At 30.8% G+C, this 19,474-nt stretch overlaps 3 protein-coding genes and 1 long non-coding RNA gene across 7 annotated transcripts; all 4 read left to right on the forward strand.

The window, feature by feature from the left end:
• The first annotated feature begins 3,547 nt into the window (after positions 1-3,547).
• Positions 3,548-8,785, forward strand: LOC123006524 (casein kinase II subunit alpha). Of its 4 annotated transcripts, none has more exons than XM_044401061.1 (8): positions 3,704-4,023; positions 4,080-4,201; positions 4,293-4,567; positions 4,698-4,948; positions 5,003-5,362; positions 5,422-5,570; positions 6,534-6,623; positions 7,548-8,785. In XM_044401061.1, exons 2-8 carry the CDS (start codon positions 4,156-4,158, stop codon positions 7,667-7,669), a joined length of 1,293 nt encoding a protein of 430 aa, XP_044256996.1. In that variant the 5' UTR covers positions 3,704-4,023; positions 4,080-4,155; the 3' UTR covers positions 7,670-8,785. The 4 variants fall into 4 exon arrangements, with proteins under 4 accessions (XP_044256999.1, XP_044256996.1, XP_044256998.1 ...); XM_044401062.1 differs by having other exon boundaries at positions 3,708-4,023; positions 6,534-6,638; positions 7,548-7,684; XM_044401064.1 differs by lacking the exons at positions 3,704-4,023; positions 4,080-4,201 and adding an exon at positions 3,548-3,650.
• A 164-nt stretch (positions 8,786-8,949) lies between these two features.
• On the forward strand, positions 8,950-12,566 carry LOC123006526 (EF-hand calcium-binding domain-containing protein 1). The gene is made up of 5 exons (XM_044401065.1): positions 8,950-9,087; positions 11,389-11,647; positions 11,700-11,832; positions 11,879-12,132; positions 12,317-12,566. The coding sequence occupies exons 2-5, from the start codon at positions 11,427-11,429 to the stop codon at positions 12,537-12,539; spliced, it is 831 nt and encodes a 276-aa protein (XP_044257000.1). The 5' UTR covers positions 8,950-9,087; positions 11,389-11,426; the 3' UTR covers positions 12,540-12,566.
• Positions 12,567-13,026: 460 nt separating this feature from the next.
• On the forward strand, positions 13,027-16,199 carry LOC123006308 (epidermal retinol dehydrogenase 2-like). The gene is made up of 6 exons (XM_044400707.1): positions 13,027-13,423; positions 14,821-14,980; positions 15,029-15,183; positions 15,234-15,411; positions 15,462-15,832; positions 15,883-16,199. The coding sequence occupies exons 1-6, from the start codon at positions 13,356-13,358 to the stop codon at positions 15,950-15,952; spliced, it is 1,002 nt and encodes a 333-aa protein (XP_044256642.1). The 5' UTR covers positions 13,027-13,355; the 3' UTR covers positions 15,953-16,199.
• Positions 16,200-18,174: 1,975 nt separating this feature from the next.
• On the forward strand, positions 18,175-18,778 carry LOC123006637. The gene is made up of 2 exons (XR_006412822.1): positions 18,175-18,618; positions 18,668-18,778. It is a non-coding gene; the product is annotated as an uncharacterized LOC123006637 (long non-coding RNA).
• The last annotated feature ends 696 nt before the right edge of the window (positions 18,779-19,474 follow it).

Here is a 19,474-nt window from a genome sequence, read left to right on the forward strand (position 1 = left end):
CTTGAACAAATTCTTATTACACAATGTGAAAGCTTAAGATGTTATGTATCAATTACAGCCTTTATAAATTACTGATAAAACGGTGGCCCATTTTAATTGCAAAAAACTGCCATGACAAACCGCCATAAAAATATAAATTATATACAGGGTGACAAAAAATTACTGTAAGTTGCTAAAATTTTAAACCAAATTATTTTAGAAAACACTCACTGTTTCTTTTTTTTTTCTAACGACAATCAACTTTTATCCCAAAGTACTGCATTTTTTTGCTTTTCCGAATATGTATATTTATTTTAGTATAATTTTTAATTACTTTATTAAGTAATTCCATGCTAAAACGATCACGAAAAGCCATACCTATTGCCTGAAAAGTGTATGGTACCTATTTTTTCGGTCATGATCGAAGTGACAAAATACCACTAAAGGGTTCTTAAAGTTGATATACCTGGGTTAAAATTATGGCACACAATTCAAATACACTCTACCCTGTATGGGTCTGTTTAGCACACAATACTTTTTAAGGATCCTGTCCTCTTTATAAAGTATATAAAAAAAAAGCAAATAATAATAAATAATAATAAAAAAAGCAAATATTTCAAAAATTATTAAATTAATTGTCAAAAATAATAAACATTATTAACGTCAAGTTCCATTCAGCTGGTCGTTGCCACTCAGTTGACCTCAAAAAGTAGTTCTAATTGTTAAGCCATTCTTACTCGGGATCAAAATTCCCCAGAGCTCTTATGAAGCGTGCACATTCCTGCACCATATAAAATTCAATGTTTATATTCCAAAAGTCATTTTTATCGTCTTCATCTCATCGATTTGTTGTAATGTTGGCTGTCTCGGCACTGTAAATTTTTCCATTGGAGTACTGTGTGGGGTTATAGTAAGTTTTCTTGTAGTTGCCTTTACCGTCTTTTTGACCATTTCGCGGCCGCAAAACACTCGTTTCAAAACCCAACATTAATTGAATGCGTCGAAGAGCCAACTGAAATAATCTCAGTTTTTCTATACTTGAATTTCTTACCCCAAAACGTTTTGTATATGTATTGTTTAAAAAAAATCATTTCAATATGTTGAATTGTTCTTAAGAAAATTTTTTTTTGCTTTGAGGTACTTAATTTTGTACATCCTTGTTTTTTTAATATACACTGAAAAATACTTGTTCTATAACATATCTCAAATTTATAAAAATCGGAAACAATTAGATTTAAAAGTGATCGTTTTCGCGTGGAATTACCTACTCTATTATAATCGGGGTATAATTTGAAATTGTTATTGGAATTCACTTATGCAATGCTTCAATTTTGGCGATGGTTTATTGACTGTACAATGACCCATGAAAGTATTACTGTGTTAATTGTTTATTGTTAATAGTTAATCAGCACATTAATAAAGTTTTATTGGAAAACTAATTACTGTGTTTTAATCACCATCCCTAATTCATTTTTTAACTACATTTTTTATTGTAACAGGTAAGTATCGAAATATAAATACCTAATTAAGCTTATTTGTAATAATTTAAAATAATTTCAAAATTACTAAAAAGTAAATAAAAATATTATCGGTTTAAAAATATGCATGTACATTATTTTAACACTAAACCATTAGATACAATTCTTGCTATTGTGTCTGCTCTGCCAGTAGTATTGCTAAATCCTTTAAGTGAAATTGTTTCCAATGTCAAGAACTTAATTAATATAATCTCACCAAAATTTCAATAGACAAAAAGAATTGTAGATTATCTAATTACTAATTTTTCATCAACGTAAATATAAACATCAAAATGATTAAATAAGTATTCTTGTAAAGGACGTGCCTTTAGGGTCAAGGACGAAAGGTATATGTAATAGTTTTACGTTAAAAGTTATTTATCTATGTCATTTTTTGTAATTTATAAAAATATATTACATTTTAGTAATGCTAAAAAAAAGCGCCAGCATCTTGGTATTTTTATAAATTTTTTTCTGAAATTTTGAAGCTCATCAGAGATGAAGCTCTAATTTATTTCAGAATAGAATTGTTAAATGCTTAATGATTGAATTTATTAGGAGTAGCTACTAAGCAAAATTGTGGAATGAGTCAGCATAAGTTAAGATCAGTTGCTGCATTTCTTTCTCTGCTCTACTTTTGGGCGATAATTTTATACGTCCTAATTTTTATAATTAATTGTGTAAGCGAGAAAATAAAGTATTAATAGTAGTGTGAAGTCAGATGTTTTTTGTATTTTTTAGTATTCAAAAATGTGGCATTTGTAAATAAAACTATATTTTACTCCTTTACTCTAAGCGTTGAATGAATGTGTCAAATTTCAAAATAATAATATATCGTTGAGTATGCAACCAACTACACAACCGTAATTTGAAAACGATTCCAACTCAATAGAAATTTTCCCTTTTTGCAAATTTTGGGAATCAAGCGTCTTACTTAAAAAAAAAACTTAAGCGGGTGATCAAAAAATTTTTAAAAACTATGACAGTTTTCTATGTAGTTAAGTAGACCATTTTTTTGATTTTATTTATATTATTATTTAATACCCATGACCATGACCGTAACTCAATTTACCTTGTAAATGCAAATCATTTAATATTGTGAAAGATTTTCTAAAACTATTAACCGTAATTTCTCAGCAAATTTTGACAATTTTATTGCAAAAGTTTTAAGAATTGTGTAAGTCGTTTATTGATATTAGTAAACAAAAATAAAATAAGCAACCTTATGTTTTCTTTCTGGTAAACGAAGAAAATTGCTATACCTACAAAAATGTTGTACTTATTAATAATATTAACCAAAAAATTAGAATACATTAAAACATATACTATAAGAAAATAAAGTATTAGAAGATAAGCTAACATTAGGTACTTCACCTAATGGAATATTCCAATCGACCGCTGAGCTTTTCATGAATGCAGCTGAATCAATGAATAAAAAAATAGAATGATATTTTTGAGTTCAAAGTTAAATGTATGGACTAAGATTAATATGGTACAGGCGATCGGTAATCTATTTATAATTTAGACGTAATATTGAATAATACACCTTTGTAAGACAAACACTAGAAATATTTCCTTTTAAGAGTAGCCATGTAGTTATTTAGTTGTGTAAGATTATCTACCTATTCAAGTTTTAAGATGAATTGCGAATTTTACAATCTGATTACAACCGCCATCTGTTGTGATATTTTCATTGAAGAGGCAATAGGGTAATAAATCGATATTTTCGGAACTTGCCTCATATTGAACGAGTTGAGTGAATTAGTCAGTTGTGGGTCAAAGTAGTGTAAAAATCGCGTTACTTCATGAACATTTCCAATTACTTTAAATACTCCAATATTTACCTGTTCTAAATTCCATTGGATTGTGTATTATCATTGATTACTCTCTGTGTTGTGAAAATTACGTTTGGTTATACAATTGCTGACTTCATAGCATAAAAATATCTTTCGAATTTAGCGCGCAAAATTTATAATATTTCTTGAAAATTACGTCAATCCGCTTTCGTCGCGTTCTCTACCGGTGCATTATCGCATTTCCGGCGCTTGCTCAGCAGATAAAGTTGGAATTTGTCGTGAGAGTTCAGTGACGTCTGTAAGTGTTTTTTATCGGCGATTGTTTGAGGCGTTTTCCGGGCAAAAAGGCTCGATTTATGTAAGATTGTTTTTTAATCGGGGATGTATCGTCCGGGTGTGTTATCTGCTGCGTGATTGGGGCTTGCTGGTTGCGGTGGGAAGTAGCGGTTTTGGGTGTTTTGCGGTAGCACGCCACTGGTTCTGGCAATGTCGTTTTAGAGGGGTATCCAATATACTGAAATAAGTGGCTCTCTGCTAGCTTCCAATCTAGTCTACCGTGGCGGGATGGAAGTTCCTTCCATCTTGGTTCTGACTCCTTGCTAAGAAGCCGGGTAGTGTTGAGGGAAAAATACATATATAGAATTTTAGATAAATTGTAAAAGGTTATCGGAGTTGCTATGTGTCGTTTTATCGGATATTTCTATATATAAGTTGTCTCCGGAATGAACTAGGTATGGAGTATTTAATGTAGCCTTTATCCAGTCTTTCTAAAGTCTAGTATGTACAGGGGAATGGCGTGTGCCTACCTATACAAGGCTATTGACTACTTGACTTACAAAATTTGGAGATTCTGATATGTAGTTATGCTGATTAAATGTTCTAGATTAGCAAAACTGTGCTTTAAACAAGGTAACTTGAGCCAGTATTCATGTTAGCACTCAATAGTCTCTGTCCACGACCCCTATTGCATGCCCCTCTAACACGCGTTTTTCATTTCCAGTAACCGTTCAAGGAACTCCTCGAGCTTATGTTCGTTATTTCGTGAGCAGCCTTGTGCATAACAAAATAATGGCAGTACCTAGTCGTGCCCGAGTTTATGCCGATGTTAATTCGCACAAACCACGAGAATATTGGGACTACGAAAGCTACGTTGTTGACTGGGGCCAACAGGACGATTACCAGTTGGTCAGGAAATTAGGAAGAGGAAAATATAGCGAAGTTTTCGAAGCCGTCAATGTTACGAACAATGAAAAATGTGTAGTCAAAATATTAAAGGTTAGTAAAATTCACAATACAATCGGTCGCGTTAGAATTTAATAAAAAATTAAGAACCCGTGTTGCGTTCTGTTTTTGCGTAATTATCGAGACGTTATTTTTTGTTCTAAAAGGTGGTGTTTAATTTCAGCCAGTGAAAAAGAAGAAAATAAAACGAGAAATAAAGATATTAGAAAATTTACGTGGAGGTACAAATATTATAACTCTTGAAGCTGTTGTTAAAGATCCGGTATCAAGAACACCAGCACTTATTTTTGAACACGTCAATAACACCGATTTCAAGCAGCTTTACCAAACGCTTACAGACTTCGATATTCGTTATTATTTATATGAGTTGCTCAAAGCTTTGGATTACTGTCACAGTATGGGTATTATGCATAGGTAAATTTTGTTTAAAAATATCTCTTGCTTTGGCTATATGAACGATTTATTTAGGGATGTTAAACCACATAATGTTATGATTGATCATGAAAATAGAAAGTTAAGGCTAATTGATTGGGGTTTAGCAGAATTTTATCATCCAGGACAAGAATACAATGTAAGAGTCGCTTCTAGGTACTTTAAAGGACCTGAACTGCTTGTAGACTATCAGATGTATGATTATTCATTAGATATGTGGTCATTGGGATGTATGTTAGCTTCAATGATATTTAGAAAAGAGCCTTTCTTTCATGGCCATGATAATTACGACCAATTAGTCCGTATTGCCAAAGTCCTAGGAACTGAAGAGCTTTTCGAATACCTTGATAAATACCACATAGAACTAGACCCAAGATTTAATGACATTTTAGGAAGGTTTGTATTTTTCACATCCAACTTTCAATTTATTTTTTCATTTTTAATTATTTTAACAGACATTCCCGTAAGAGGTGGGAGCGATTCGTGCATAATGAAAACCAACACCTAGTTTCGGCGGAAGCGTTAGACTTTTTGGATAAACTATTGCGTTACGATCATCTAGAGCGTCTCACTGCACGTGATGCCATGGATCACTCCTATTTCTGTAAGTATAAAAATGTGGCATTTTTAGCAAATTAGAAACATGAGACTGCTCAACTTTCATATACTTCTAGCAACTCTTTTGTGAACTTTGTCTTTGAATTCAGATAAAATTGAACTTGTTTACTTTATTTTGTCATAAACGTAATTATAAATAAATTTATTTAGCATAGTTTCGTATCGGGCAAATCGATATTAACATGTCTGATAACGTGACACATTTTTATTGCTTAATTCGATTTAAGTGTTCTAGGTACGAAAATTGATAATGAATGTTTGAATTTATAAACTGCTAAGTCATTTTTGTCATTTATTTCGATTTTTTTACATTTTGGATATCAATGTTTATATACAGTGTGTCAGTTTTAAAAGTTACAATCGGCAATACTTCTAAAACTGAATAAGTTATTGAGAATCACTCAAAACCGTTTCGGTGGTTCTAAGGGGGAATCAAAATGACATGGTAAGTGACGTACTTCCATCCACCCACCCTTGATTCTAATAAAAAAAAAATAAAATTGAAAGTCTTCGTTTTTAAATAATTGGAAAACGGTTTTACCAAATAGGCTGCTGTATGACATTATTGAAAAGCCCTTGTTATGAGTTTTCCACGTAGCCTAGTGTAATTTAAAATTTTCAACTTGGGGTGGCTATGGCTTCAAGGGTGAGTGGAGGTTCGTCACTTACCATGTTGATTCTCCCTAGGAACTACCGAAACGATTTTGAGTGATGCTCAATAAGTTTTTCAGTTTTAGAGGTATTGCCGGTTGCAACTTTTAAAATTGATACCCTGTTTGCATAGTTTAATAAAGTTCTTATTTTTTTAGTTTTGTAGGATAAAATTGAGAAAGTTTATATAATTACATTTCCACATTTATATTTATGTCGAGAAAACTACTGGCAGTGTGCCACAGCCGCGTTATAGTGTAAAATTTTTCACTGTTTCTAATGAATTTATTTGTTTCAGACCCTGTTGTTAAGGAACAGTGCCGCATGATGTCAACAGTATCTTCATCCCCTACTCCACTTACAGGCAATCTGTCTGTTGTAGGAGTAGGTGAGTAGCTACCAGGTAAAGCACTTTGTCATTTCACATCATGTCACAATTGCCATACCCTGTTGTAATTAGTCACTTTACATTTTAATTCATATTTCGATGCTATATTGTATAACGCAATTTTTCTGAATATGTTTTCAAGTTTTATGTATTAATTAAACAATTCTTTTGTATCATATTGTTAAAAATGCTGTAATTCCGTGTAAGTTATTATTATGTTCACATAGAATTAGTAGCCGAATTATATATATTTTTAAATTATACTACTAATTCTCTGTTATATTCATTCAATTACTTTATGGATTTAATTGAATTAATTTTCTTTAGTTTTCTTTTTATGTGTATACTTTGGAATGATAACTACCTGTTATTGTACAAAATATTTGACTCTGATTAAAACTTGCTGTTGTATATTGTTTTTGAACTTGACCAGTCAACAGCTTATTATCATGAGACTGTTTTAAGCTCTCTCTGAGGCTAGATACCGTAATTTTTGCATCACCTGTATCAAACTTTGTGGGTGAAGTGTGTGTATGTATATTTTTTTTACATAGAGCTAGAGAAAAAAGTGTTCAACTTATTTTTATATTGCGTTCTAGAGGGTGTTGTTACTAATTTTGAAAGTTTTTTCGTTAAAGCAAATTTAGAACTAAGACCTCTTGGAGATGTTTAAAACAAATGTCACATTGTAATGAAATAGTTTCTTATACGCTGATTATTTAATTGAAAAATTCATTGTCGATTTACATTTTTTTCATTGTAATTGTTTTGCAATAAACTGTATAAATAATCTTGACTTAAATTTATTAATTTCGATTTCCTTTACCTTTTGAGCTGTTGAGTGAGGCAAAGACTAGTCACTAGATTTTTTTGATTTGTTAATTTAATTATTGTTGCCGATTTTGACCCCCATTCGTATTGCAGATGAACCGGCGTCACCCGTTGGATCACCGTCGGATATTCCTGGTTCTCCTAAGCTTATTTCAATGCGTTCATCTGCTTTCTTTACTAACCTTGACTCTTCTACAACTCCTACACCTACGTGAATTCAGAAATCCCAAGTCAAAACCAAGAGTACCGCGTTTTAGTTACACTTTTCAGAACGTTTGTTGAGTTAGAGTGCAGTGCAAATTTTGGGAATATATCAAACACAGTTTAATTTGGGTGTTACCTTTGTATCGCAAGATTTTACACTTCACTCTTTCGGACCCTAGGGGTGTTTATAAATATTCATTTTCGAGAATTTAAAAATGTGCATATTGTAAAGTTTTATAGTATGTTGTTGATTCATCTGTGATTATAGTAGCAATTATATGTTTATTGATTGTAATTCATCTTTTTTCATTGTATGCTTAACTCCAGTAGAAATTCTGATGCTTTATGATCCACGATTGCCTAAGTTTGAGATTAGTTACATTAACTTTAGATTGTTAACTAATTGTTCTACAATAAAATATTTAACGAAAATTAATGTGGAGTAATTTTATTTTAATTATGTATTTTACAATTTGCACAATTTGGTCGATTTTCTCTTAGGTTTTCAACAATCAAATTCTAAATATATCTGTTTTATAGAGCGCTTATCTAAATATAAGAGTTACTCAACTAGCTTGATAAGCTCATTTTCTTTTTACTTTAACCATTCTCACGTATCACGACGTATTTAGTTCAATTGTGTTCCTAATTCACATATACATTTCTAATTTTTTTCAATGTAGTTTTTCTTTACATTTTTTATTAATTAATTAAAAATGTATACATCAATTTTCATATTACTAACATAAGTTGATGAAATAGAAATATCAAAATTCGAAGTACCATTACAAAATGTGTATATTGTAAAGTTTTACAAAATGTGTTACTGATTAATCTGTGATTATAGTAGCAATTTAAAATGACTTTTACATTTTTTTACACAAAGTTGTAAAACTTATTTTATACCATCTTCGGTTCCCTAATATATAGCATAGTAAATTTTAGTGAAATCAATTCAAATAAATTTGAAGCTTTACAAATATCATTCCAACTTTCTCGGGCCACTATGAATATCATGCTATAAATTAGGCATCTGCAGACTTAGTTTTCTTAATAACCGGATATTTCTGTTTGTAAATATTTTGTAATGTAATATATTAGTGGATTACATATGTGTACATTGAAAACTGTTTTATTTGGGATCCTTGATAATTAAGAAAATATGATTTTTTCCTAGTCACACCCCTAGTTGCTTGGCAACAAATAAACATCGCGTATTGTATTAACAGGGTGTTATTGACAGACAACTGATTGGAGCAGGTAATGTGTTAGTTGATTTCATTTGATATGAAAAATTTGCCTAGTTACCAAGCATATGTTGCGTGTGAACTTCGCGTGTTGTGACGCCGACTGTTGGATAGAAAAACGTCTAATCAATCATATATTCGGATTGATTTCTTTGGTGAATAGAAAGAAAAAAGTCGCATAGGTAAAAGAGTCGAAACACAAAAGAATTCCCGTAGAAAAATCAATAGTTAGAAACTAACAAACTGAATCGATTCAATCTATAATGAGAATAAGCAGTTTTGTAACTGGTCAATAGAACGAATTACACAGCGTAATATCGTTAGATTGACGCCTTGCACCTCACGCTACCACCCCTTTATTTACAGTATTAGCTGCAATTCGCAATTTTGCTCATGTTTGACCCAGATTTAACGTAAAATACATATCTATCTATGATCTGTCTGAAGATTTAGGCCATTAAATCGAAAAAAAAACTTTAATTTTTCCAAGCTATAGTTACCTAGGTAACAAACATTTAGTGAAACATACAATAGAATAAAATATTGTATTGACATTTGTAAACACTAATAATTTAACGATAAAAATTTCGATATGTTAAGATAAGAATTTAATTATTTAAACACAGCGATAAATGTAATCAATACATTAACTATTTTAATAATAAAGCTATTTATCTAACTATCTTGTTATATGGATCCAAAATTGTGATATTAATTTTTATTTCAGTGTTTTTTTTTTGTCATGTTGGTAGCAGTATTATAATTATGTTGTTATTGAATACAATAATTTTTGTAATTAAGGTATATCTTTTTAATTAAGTTTGCGGTCTATGATTTTTTTAATCAAGTTTGCAATAATGATATCGTAAAGACAAAATTTAATGTAATTGTTAAATTTATATCTTCTTTCTCTATTTTATTTAATGTTGCGAACTTTATAGTCCACCTCTGATCAGAAACTTAAATGAACACTAATTGTGTTAAAAAAATTCACTATAATTTCTGTATACACTTTGTATTCAAAATGGTGCATGAGCTTTTCAGTACGCTAAAAGATAATCAATTTTTTTTTCAACCATTCTTACAAGTAAAGTTGAGAATTATTTTTATTTCTTATTTTTTTTTAATCGGCGATATATCCTGAAAAAGACCAAAAGTCTGTTCTCTTTCACATCAATGAAACTGAAAATTATTGGTAGGACTCGTCAAAATTAAATTTTAAAAGTTATAGTTTTTGCACTATCAAAAAAACCGAAAAATTGATTGATTGGCAATGTAGTTAAAAATAAAATTTTAAATAATGGTACTAAGAGCTTATGCGTCATTTGGTATACACTTGTATGTATTTTTTCAGAAGTATTGATAATGTCTACATATATCAAAGCTCAAGTTCAAGTAACATAAACTGTCACTTTTCACAGATAATTATTTTGTTTTTTCTCTTTTAAAAAGTGAGTTTCCTTGGCACTAAATTTCTAACTAAGGTTGTGGTAACACCTTTTTACATATAGGACACACTTGAAGAACAGGTCGAAATGCCTTGAAATTTTTTAACTTTTTTTATTATACTGGTACTTTAAAAAGAAAACAACAATTATTATTGAAATATATTTTAATATATTTAATAAATATACAGTGCGATCAAAAAGTCTTTCTATCAAGTAGGCGTACGAGTTGAGGACGTATGTCGCAGTTCGTATGTTAGCTAGATGTCAAAAAATTATTTTGTTAAAATTAAAATACTGATCTAAGCAAATTGAATGATTCCATGAAACGTTTCAAAAAATCCTAAAATGAGATGTTGGCTTTTATTCCTACAAATCGTTCTTCACGTATTCTGTCATAATTTACATAAAAATTATTTTGCCATTTTTCATTGTGACATTTTATTTTTTGCAGACATACGATTTAAATTTCTACGCTTGCGTAATAGACAGACTTTTTGATCGCACTGTAGAAGCGATAGATTTCATATTATTCTGTTCTGAACAGGTTTTACTAGGTTGGCATGAATGTAATGTTTTTAGGTATAGATCATGGACCTAGTATAGTAGTAAATACTACCTCCTTGGTATAGATTAAAGGACTCACTTGGCATTTATTGCTTTTAAAGTAAGTTAGATGTAAAAAGTAAAAGGAGGACTGGTTTTCAAATTGCAAAAATTGAGAATTATTTTTGTGTTCCCAATTGGCCGCAACTATATTTTTACAGAAGAAACGTCTCTCTCTTTTACCAATTTAATTTGTTTTTGGGAAGCAAAAACGTAATCCAATGTCTCTTATCTTACTCTATAAATCGCAGAGAAGATTATCTTTTTTGCAATCAGCGTCGCTCAATATTCTTTTGCATGAAACGATATATCCTTCCAATAAAGTTGGAATTTTTTCAATGTCCTCTTTTACGTTTTTTTTTTTTTTAAAGAAGGGAGCTGTAAACTCTAGCTGTTATAAAATTGACGCCATAGTGATTTTGCTTTTTGAAGTCTTTCAGTTTGATTAAGGGCAGAGGAAATTTCTTGAGATGGCTTCAGGAGTTTCCGGGTTAAGCATGCGCGGGGGGCTGTTAGTTATGAAAAGCGTTTCGCTTTTTCTGGCGGGCAACCGGAGTAGTAAAGGAAGTAGCGCCCAACCGGCCGGAAAACCAGCAAAACCCCGTCGAAAAAAAATGTCGGAGCAAGATATTGCTTACCGGTGTTCGATGAAGATCTTAGAAGCGGCTAAACGCGACACGCTTTTTACAAGGTACCACGCAATTCCGGGTTAATTCCGAGAGCTTTTAACGCGCGAGTTTTAGGGGCGAAATCGAAGCGCTTTATAAAATTTTCCGGAAGTTGGTTACAATGAATAAAACCAAGTCGAGTCAAGGGAAAATGAAAACCAACGCAAATCCGAGCTCAATTATTGGAAAACCTGCGAACGTGCAAGAAGTACGATGTGTTGTCGAGTGGAGTTTTATTACTCTGGTGTTTTCAGGGAATCGATCGAATTGTTTTCAGGGAGATTTTGCACAACACATTTGATATTGTTGCAGAAAATATGCTAATGGACCGGATTTTTTGCGTCTGGGATAAAGCCAATTATGGACTTATCACCCTCGAGGCTTGGCTTCATGGATTATCCTTGTTATTAAGAGGGTCCACGATTAAACAAATCGAATTCTGTTTCGCGGTTTATGACTTGAATGCTGACGGGTTTATTACAAAAGACGAAATGTTTCAACTTTTACGGTAAGAACGAAACAATGACATTGTTATTATTTATTGATTTGTATTGGTAATTACAATTAATTATAATGTTGATTATCTTGATTTGTTAATATCCATTAAGTTTTTATTGCGTTTCAATGTAAAATATATGTGCGCAAATTGAACGCATTAAAAGAGAAAGTAGGACAATTTTTTTATTTTTTAGGAATTGTCTAATAAAACATCCACAGGAAGAAGATCCCGATGAGGCTATCAAGGACTTAGTTGACATCGTAATGAGAAAAATGGATAAAGATAAAGACGGTAAAGTATCACTTGAAGATTTTCAAGCAACGGTAACAGAAGAACCGTTACTTTTGGAAGCTTTTGGAAAATGTTTACCGTCAGAAAGATCAAAAAATACATTTTTGTCCACCCTGAAAGCGTAGTTGTTGAATAAAAAATGCAAAAGTGAACCGAGTCTCATTTACTCAAATTTAAATATTCCCGCCCGATTTTACTATAATAAATAACCTGAAAGTTAGTATTTACATATAGTGAGGCTCCCTATTTTATGGTATTTATGACAATAGAGTAGGTAGAGCTTTGCATTACAATTTGAGAAAGCGTTTAAGAGTGACTTCAGGTGTCGTGCTAACAACTCATGTGAGTCTGTAATTATAGTACTTTGTTCAAAAAATCTTTTTATGAAATTATGTGCCGGAAACGTTTAACGGAACACGCTGTATATCGAAGTTAAATTACCCATCTTTGCGGAAATTATAGTTGTCAGAATAACAAAATGCAATTTCTGTCATGAATTTAAAATTCCGTGTGTTTAAGAATCCACGAAACGATTACTTAATGATATGAAAAATCAATATTAAATTTTTAGATAAGGAGTGTGTCTGTATAAACCTAAAAATGGGAAGAATCTTGGCGAAAGAATGTGAGATAAATTACAATAGGCACGCACGAATTCAGACCGAATAAATAATCTCTGATAAAGTAGTGGGTGACAATTGGATTTAACATTTGTTTATTTTATTGCATGATAAGAGAACGAAAATTTGTCCGAATGTTTGGTTCTTTTCGTTAAGATTTGTGCATAATTTTTATTGCGCTTTTACGGCTTCACTAATCGCGTTCATATATAAAATATGAAATTATAAACCAACACACACGCTGCTGAGTAGACTAGCCAGCAGGTTTCAGTTGGTGTTTTAACCAACAGACGTTGAACGTGCTCTGCTGAAACGCGAGACATGGTGGAGGTACACACCAAATCAAAAATGGATTTAAATGGAAGCAGTGCCTCTGGGACACGACCCATGTAAGTAAAATAGTTTTTCAGTTTTATTTTTTCTGTATTATTAAATCATAAATTTTGCTTGTCTAAACTATTAGTCATTAAATGTACATTAGATATGATAGGCATCTAGGAGGGTCATTAACTACTTGATGCGTTTTTACAATTAACTGCAAATTTATTTAATTGGTCAAAAATTAAAGTCGAGATAAAAATTGGAAATAGGTTTTCCGTGCTAGAATGCGAAACCTTGACATCGTGTGCATCCAGTTCTTATTACGTATTGCGTAACATCTTATGGTCTTTTATTGTTCCATTGAATAGAGTACGGATATTAAATGTCTTGGTATTATTTTTTATAGCAATATGAAAGTATAGTCAGTGTAGAGTAATTTCAACAACCGATTGGGCAAAAGTATTGGTAAATTCACTAAACCAGTTTGATTTTGCATCTAGAGAATGTTGAGGTATTACAAAATTATTGTGAGTGGAAAAGTAACAATTTGGTCAAAATGTGAATGTGCTTTGTTTATTTATCGAGTGAAGACACTGTTGTGTTACAATAATCCTAAGACAAATTTACCTACTCATCTTAAAGAGTCAACAACGATTTTATAGCTGTGAGACATTGTTTACTAGGAAAATACAATTTTTAATAGCTCTCGTCACAGTAGCAATAATAACAGTTTTTCAATATGACACTTATTATTCGTTTGTTTTGATGGACTTTATTTCTACATATTTATTTTAGTAATGCTTATTAATTATTCATTCACTTAATAATTATACTCGTGAAAATTAATTACATATGTAATTCATTTCATTCGATTTTTATTCCGTAATTCAGAATGGCAAGCTTATAGACTTTGGAAATAATAAATTAATTTTAATTCGAGCTCAGACTAATTAGCTGTTTTGTAACAAAGGAACAATGCTGTTGCCTTTACTTTAGAATTAGAGGCATGTTTATAGTTATTTTAACAAAAGGAAAACTCTCATAAAAACACAAATATTTTTTTACAAAATTTATCAAAAATTGCAACAAACTGAAATCATTAATTTACACTACAAAAATTGAGGTAAGGTTACACCTCACAAAACTGACTAACCTTTACCCAAGGCTCCAGTCTCCACACCAAATTCTTTATGTGAATGATTTTATTAATGTTATGGAATTTTTTGAGAATACTTTGGACTAGGCATGTTATTGAATGCATGATAATAACCACTTACCTTTGATTAATTTTACGTGTTTATTGCAAAGCATCATTCGACCTTACAAGTTTCTGGTTTGTGATTGTGGAAGCGTAATTAATATTCTGCATATTTTTTCACTAGTGTTACTTATGATATAACTTGACAGTCATATTTCATGCAACTATGTAATAATTTGTCATTTAAATAGATATTTTCTGTTGCAGAAACAGGAGGAAAAATTTAAGCCAACAAATCTGGGATGTAGTACAATTAATTGCGGACGTATTGTTACTGTGGGTGCTAGTTTTATATAGTTTAGGAGAACGTATATATAGGTATATAGTGCCAGTACCAGAAAGGCCGGTTAAGGGGGAAATTGTTTTGGTATGTGAAGACAATTGTTTGTTTTTTTCGATAAGATAATATGTTTAGATTACTGGTACCGGCCATGGTATGGGTAAAGAACTGGCGCTTTTGTACGCCTCAAAAGGCGCTACTGTGGTCGGCTGGGACGTAAATATGAAAAGCAACGAAGAAACAATTTCGGAAATAAATGCTCGCGGTTATCCGAAAGCTTACGCTTATTAGTGAGCAACCAATTTTTGCATATGAGCGCAACCAAAAAATATATTTCTAGTTGTGACGTTTCAAACAGGGATAGCGTTTTCGAAGTCGCTAAAAAAGTACAAAGGGAAGTTGGGGATGTTTCAATTTTGATTAACAACGCTGGAATAATGCCAACACATCCGATTTTAGACCAGACGAAAGAAGAGATTGAGAAGACTTTCGCGATTAATGTTTTTGCTCATTTTTGGGTACCCTTCAAACTTTTGTCTCAATAACATTTCTGATTTAATATTTGTAGACAATTCAAGCTTTTCTTCCCACTATGAAGAAAAATAATCACGGTCATATTGTAGCTTTGTCTTCCTGTGCCGGCTTGTTCGGCCTTGAAAATTTGGTTCCTTATTGCGGTACCAAATTTGCTGTTCGTGGCATAATGGAGGCTTTACACGAGGAAATGAGACAACAAAAAAATTGTAAAATCGAGACAACTTGTGTATGTCCTTACATGGTCGATACAGGCTTGTGTAAAAAGCCGAAGGTTAGATTTGAACGGCTAATGCCACTTTTGAACCCTAGATATGCTGCAAAAGCCATTATGAAAGCGCAGCAAACTCAACAAAAATTGGTATCGATACCTGGCTATCTTGTAAATTTAAATGATTGTGTTAGGTAGCTTTTCAGTATTTTTTTTTTCTGTGATTATTTTTTTTTTATTACAGGATACTACCAGTAAAGGCCGGTTTGTACATCAAGGACTTTATCAACTCTGGTGTAGAGTCAGACTTATAATTTTTTCCTGAAGGTGGAAGAAGATTTTTTAGAAAGTAGGTACTAACGACATTGTATAAGTAGTAAACAAAATTGTCTTATTTATTTGTTCTTTTTCTACGTTTACTAATTTTTATTCATTTCTGAACAAAAATTTGAACTTCTAATTATTTTTATGGGAATAATCAAGTGACATATGTTGAATTTATTATTGTTGAAAATAGGTAAACTGATGCCAGTTGTGCTGTTAATAAAATATTTTGCAATATTTTGAATTTTTTTAATTAGTGGTTTTCTTCCTGATTCCTTATCGTAAGTGATTTTTACAAACTTAAACGACAAATGATTGCTGTTTACGCAAATATTGCATAAAAGTTTTCAATGATCATTTTAAGTAACTGAGAAGCATCTAACAATCTGTTCTGTCACCACGTAAGGTATTTAGTAAAATTGCCTTAAAATAATTTAGAAAAATTTCGTCATTTTCATCACGTTTCAGTTAGAAACCTTGAACGAAAATATAATTTTATTTTTAATGATACCAGCAGGAATGACATCATCCGGTCTTGTGTAATTGCTGATTTTACAAAGCGAGTAAAAAAATATTCATATACTCAGATTGTAGTCAAAAAACATTAATTTTTGACAATAGAAAAAATTAATCCCGTATTTGAGTTTAAAATCACTAATAATTTTAACTAGTGTATTATTGGTTGCCTATATATATTTAGAATTTGCGTTGAAAAGTGGTAAAATGCGTTAGGTAATAAAATTTATTAACTACAATATGTGCAGTTTTGCGTTTATTATTAGTGAAGGTTACACAGTAATGTGATTTTAATTAAAAAATTGCAGCGACACTGAATATGTTGACGCTCATAAATGCACACACATATTGAAAATACAAGCAAATTTGCTTTAATATAAAGTAAAGTAAAACTAATTTTAATTGTCAACAAACGATGCAAATTATATTTGCGTCAATATCCATTTAGAGCGTCGAAAAATCCCATTTTTTATAACAGAAAAATCTGGACTAACTGCGCTTATAAATAGTAATAAACAAGTTTTTGTCAATGGCAAAAACAATGATGAGCTAATTCGCACGACCTTAACGAAAATTTTATATTGGAGTAGTTAAAATAATTTTTTATTGATTATTATTTATTTTTGACTTAAAATAATGTAATTTAATAAGATAGGTAATTGTCCGGAAAGCAATAGTTACACCTATGACATACAATTTGTTGTCAAACTCGGCATTTGCGTAAGCGTTACAAATTTTGGTTCAACTCACTTAAAAGGTAAAACTTGAAGGCCAACTATAACGTATGAACGTTTAGTCTTCATGAATGAGATTCGAATAAATATATATATTTTTTATTAAATTGACGTAATACACTTATTTATTTCCAGAATTACACGCAATCGGTTTGACATAATATGACAAAATGTCGTTTTTTTCACAAAATAAGAAATTAATCAGTACATTAAAATTCAGGTATTTTTTATTACATATTACAATTTTGTTTCCATGGAAAATAATATAACTTCAGAAATTATAGAACATTATAGTTTAATCTGAAAACAAATAATAACTAATTAGTTTATTGTTGTAATTATTATGAAGCGATATCAATTGATTTTAATGGGTTATTGTATGCACCTGATGAGGCTATTATTATTTCATCAATTCAAGACTTTTTTAACTTTTAATATTCTGGACGTGATAAATAACTTGTCGAGTCATTGTTGCTTGTTTAGATATAATATAAACAATTGATTTCTTGCAAATGTGAGCCTTATTATAATAGGAGTAAATACTCCTAAAAAGGAGGTAAATTAAGTTAATTATTTAAAGGAAAGAATAATTTGATAGTAATAATTAGACGAAAATTTAGAATGTGGTAATTAAAAATGTAATGTATTTGTTACAATAGAGGTTACATACATTAAAAGTAATTATAAAAATGCTAGAAACTTAATATATAGACCTGACGTCCGTGAAATAAATGTCATTGTATTTTTTTATATTTTACGCATCATTTATTATTGTTAGAATAATTTTATTTATTATTTCAAATAAAATAAATTTAAATAAATGATGAGCGCTTTTCCTAAAAATATTTTTCCTATTTTCGGAAACTTCAAGGTGAACACATCTGAGCTAGCAAGAGGTCAAATTGTTGCCACACAGCTCTATCAAGGTATCTCCCTATAAAAAAATACTAATAAATCTGAATTAAGGAAACTAAACCGCACGGAAATTGAATAGATATTTAAATTGACTGCATATGAAGTAATCAAGTAATGGTAGTTTTAGGTAAAATGTTGCAATAATGAGTGAGCAACTAGCCCAAAATATCCACTTGAAACTTAATTAATTGATTGCATTTTCCTGTATTTTGGTGTAAATTAGCATTAATTTGCATTGAATGTCGGTGTACCAAAACTAAGGGGAGAGATTTGAACTAGGAATTGATAAATTTTCTAAGAAGTGGGGATATTACAAATTAGTTTTATAGACTCTTCTAACCTCGTGTGTTGTGGTCCACTGTCATGAACATAATACACTCAACCTTGTCGCTGTCTTAAGAATATTTGTTTATTTAACAAAAGTGACTAATCCAAAATGACTATTTACGGCAAATTAGTACAAATTATATTAGTGAATTATTTTCAGTGAAGTAAGTGCTGGTTTTAGTGATATATTTAAGTTAAATGTTTCTGTTTCAGAAAAATGTGCTCGGGTGCTGTGATGAATCTCAATTAAATCTCCATGTATTTAATTAAGTATGAAATTATAATTTTTAAGTGACCCATGTGAATAAAATTTAATAACTTAAATTTGCTTTTTTACAAAAAACCTGTGACGCAATTATCACTCCTACGCTGACTAAATGCGTAAACAATTTTTTTTATGGTTACATCCCATAATTTGTTGTTTTATGGGATTTGCATATTGGTTTATTGTAATTATAATTAATTATAGGTGAAGGCTGACATCTATACGAGTATTTGTTCTATAACTACAATTATTTGAAAAAAATAAAGTCTGTTGAACTTTTAAAAGATTGGATAGTGAAAGTATGTTTTTTATTCCTACATATAAAAAACTAATCGTACTATGTGTAATTTTGTGTCAGTAAGAGGGAACTAATTGCTAAATTTGCACAAGCATTTAACTTAATTAGAAAAATCAAATTCGCAAAATAGTATTTGCTTAAACTTGACATTGGTCGCTTCAAATTGCATATGTAAATTAAAGAAAATGTTACTACACAAAGGTAAAACTGAGCAAGTTATTACGTAAATGCACTAGTTTTAATTATTTTTGTTTTACGTTAAATATTTTTTACCTATTATTTTCCCCTCAAGCTTGTTATTGCAAATGAAATGTCTAGTTGCTATGAAACTAAAAATTTATAAAGTAAAAGTAGCTGAAACGATAGATTATAGATGAAAGTGTTATAATTATCTGAACTAGCAAGCATAGGCAGGTTTGTTGGGTGTGGAAAGTATGACTTCTCTCTTCAATTTTTA

The sequence above is a fragment of the Tribolium madens genome, unplaced genomic scaffold (assembly GCF_015345945.1).
Source record: "Tribolium madens isolate multiple individuals breed KSU strain unplaced genomic scaffold, Tmad_KSU_1.1 Scaffold_2;HRSCAF=44;Tcas5.2_LGX, whole genome shotgun sequence".
NCBI lineage: Eukaryota > Metazoa > Arthropoda > Insecta > Coleoptera > Tenebrionidae > Tribolium > Tribolium madens.

What these genes read in the sequence shown, in the direction of transcription:
- LOC123006526 (XM_044401065.1), top strand. Translation starts at nt 11,427, where the DNA reads ATGGCTTCAGGAGTTTCCGGGTTAAGCATGCGCGGGGGGCTGTTAGTT. An exon ending in CGCGACACGCTTTTTACAAG is followed by an intron (nt 11,648 to 11,699) that starts GTACCACGCAAT and finishes CGCGAGTTTTAG; the next exon opens with GGGCGAAATCGAAGCGCTTT. An exon ending in AACCTGCGAACGTGCAAGAA is followed by an intron (nt 11,833 to 11,878) that starts GTACGATGTGTT and finishes TGGTGTTTTCAG; the next exon opens with GGAATCGATCGAATTGTTTT.
- LOC123006308 (XM_044400707.1), top strand. Translation starts at nt 13,356, where the DNA reads ATGGTGGAGGTACACACCAAATCAAAAATGGATTTAAATGGAAGCAGT. An exon ending in TTAAGGGGGAAATTGTTTTG is followed by an intron (nt 14,981 to 15,028) that starts GTATGTGAAGAC and finishes TAATATGTTTAG; the next exon opens with ATTACTGGTACCGGCCATGG. An exon ending in CCGAAAGCTTACGCTTATTA is followed by an intron (nt 15,184 to 15,233) that starts GTGAGCAACCAA and finishes ATATATTTCTAG; the next exon opens with TTGTGACGTTTCAAACAGGG.
- LOC123006524 (XM_044401061.1), top strand. Translation starts at nt 4,156, where the DNA reads ATGCTGATTAAATGTTCTAGATTAGCAAAACTGTGCTTTAAACAAG. An exon ending in TTTAATGACATTTTAGGAAG is followed by an intron (nt 5,363 to 5,421) that starts GTTTGTATTTTT and finishes TTATTTTAACAG; the next exon opens with ACATTCCCGTAAGAGGTGGG. An exon ending in CATGGATCACTCCTATTTCT is followed by an intron (nt 5,571 to 6,533) that starts GTAAGTATAAAA and finishes TATTTGTTTCAG; the next exon opens with ACCCTGTTGTTAAGGAACAG.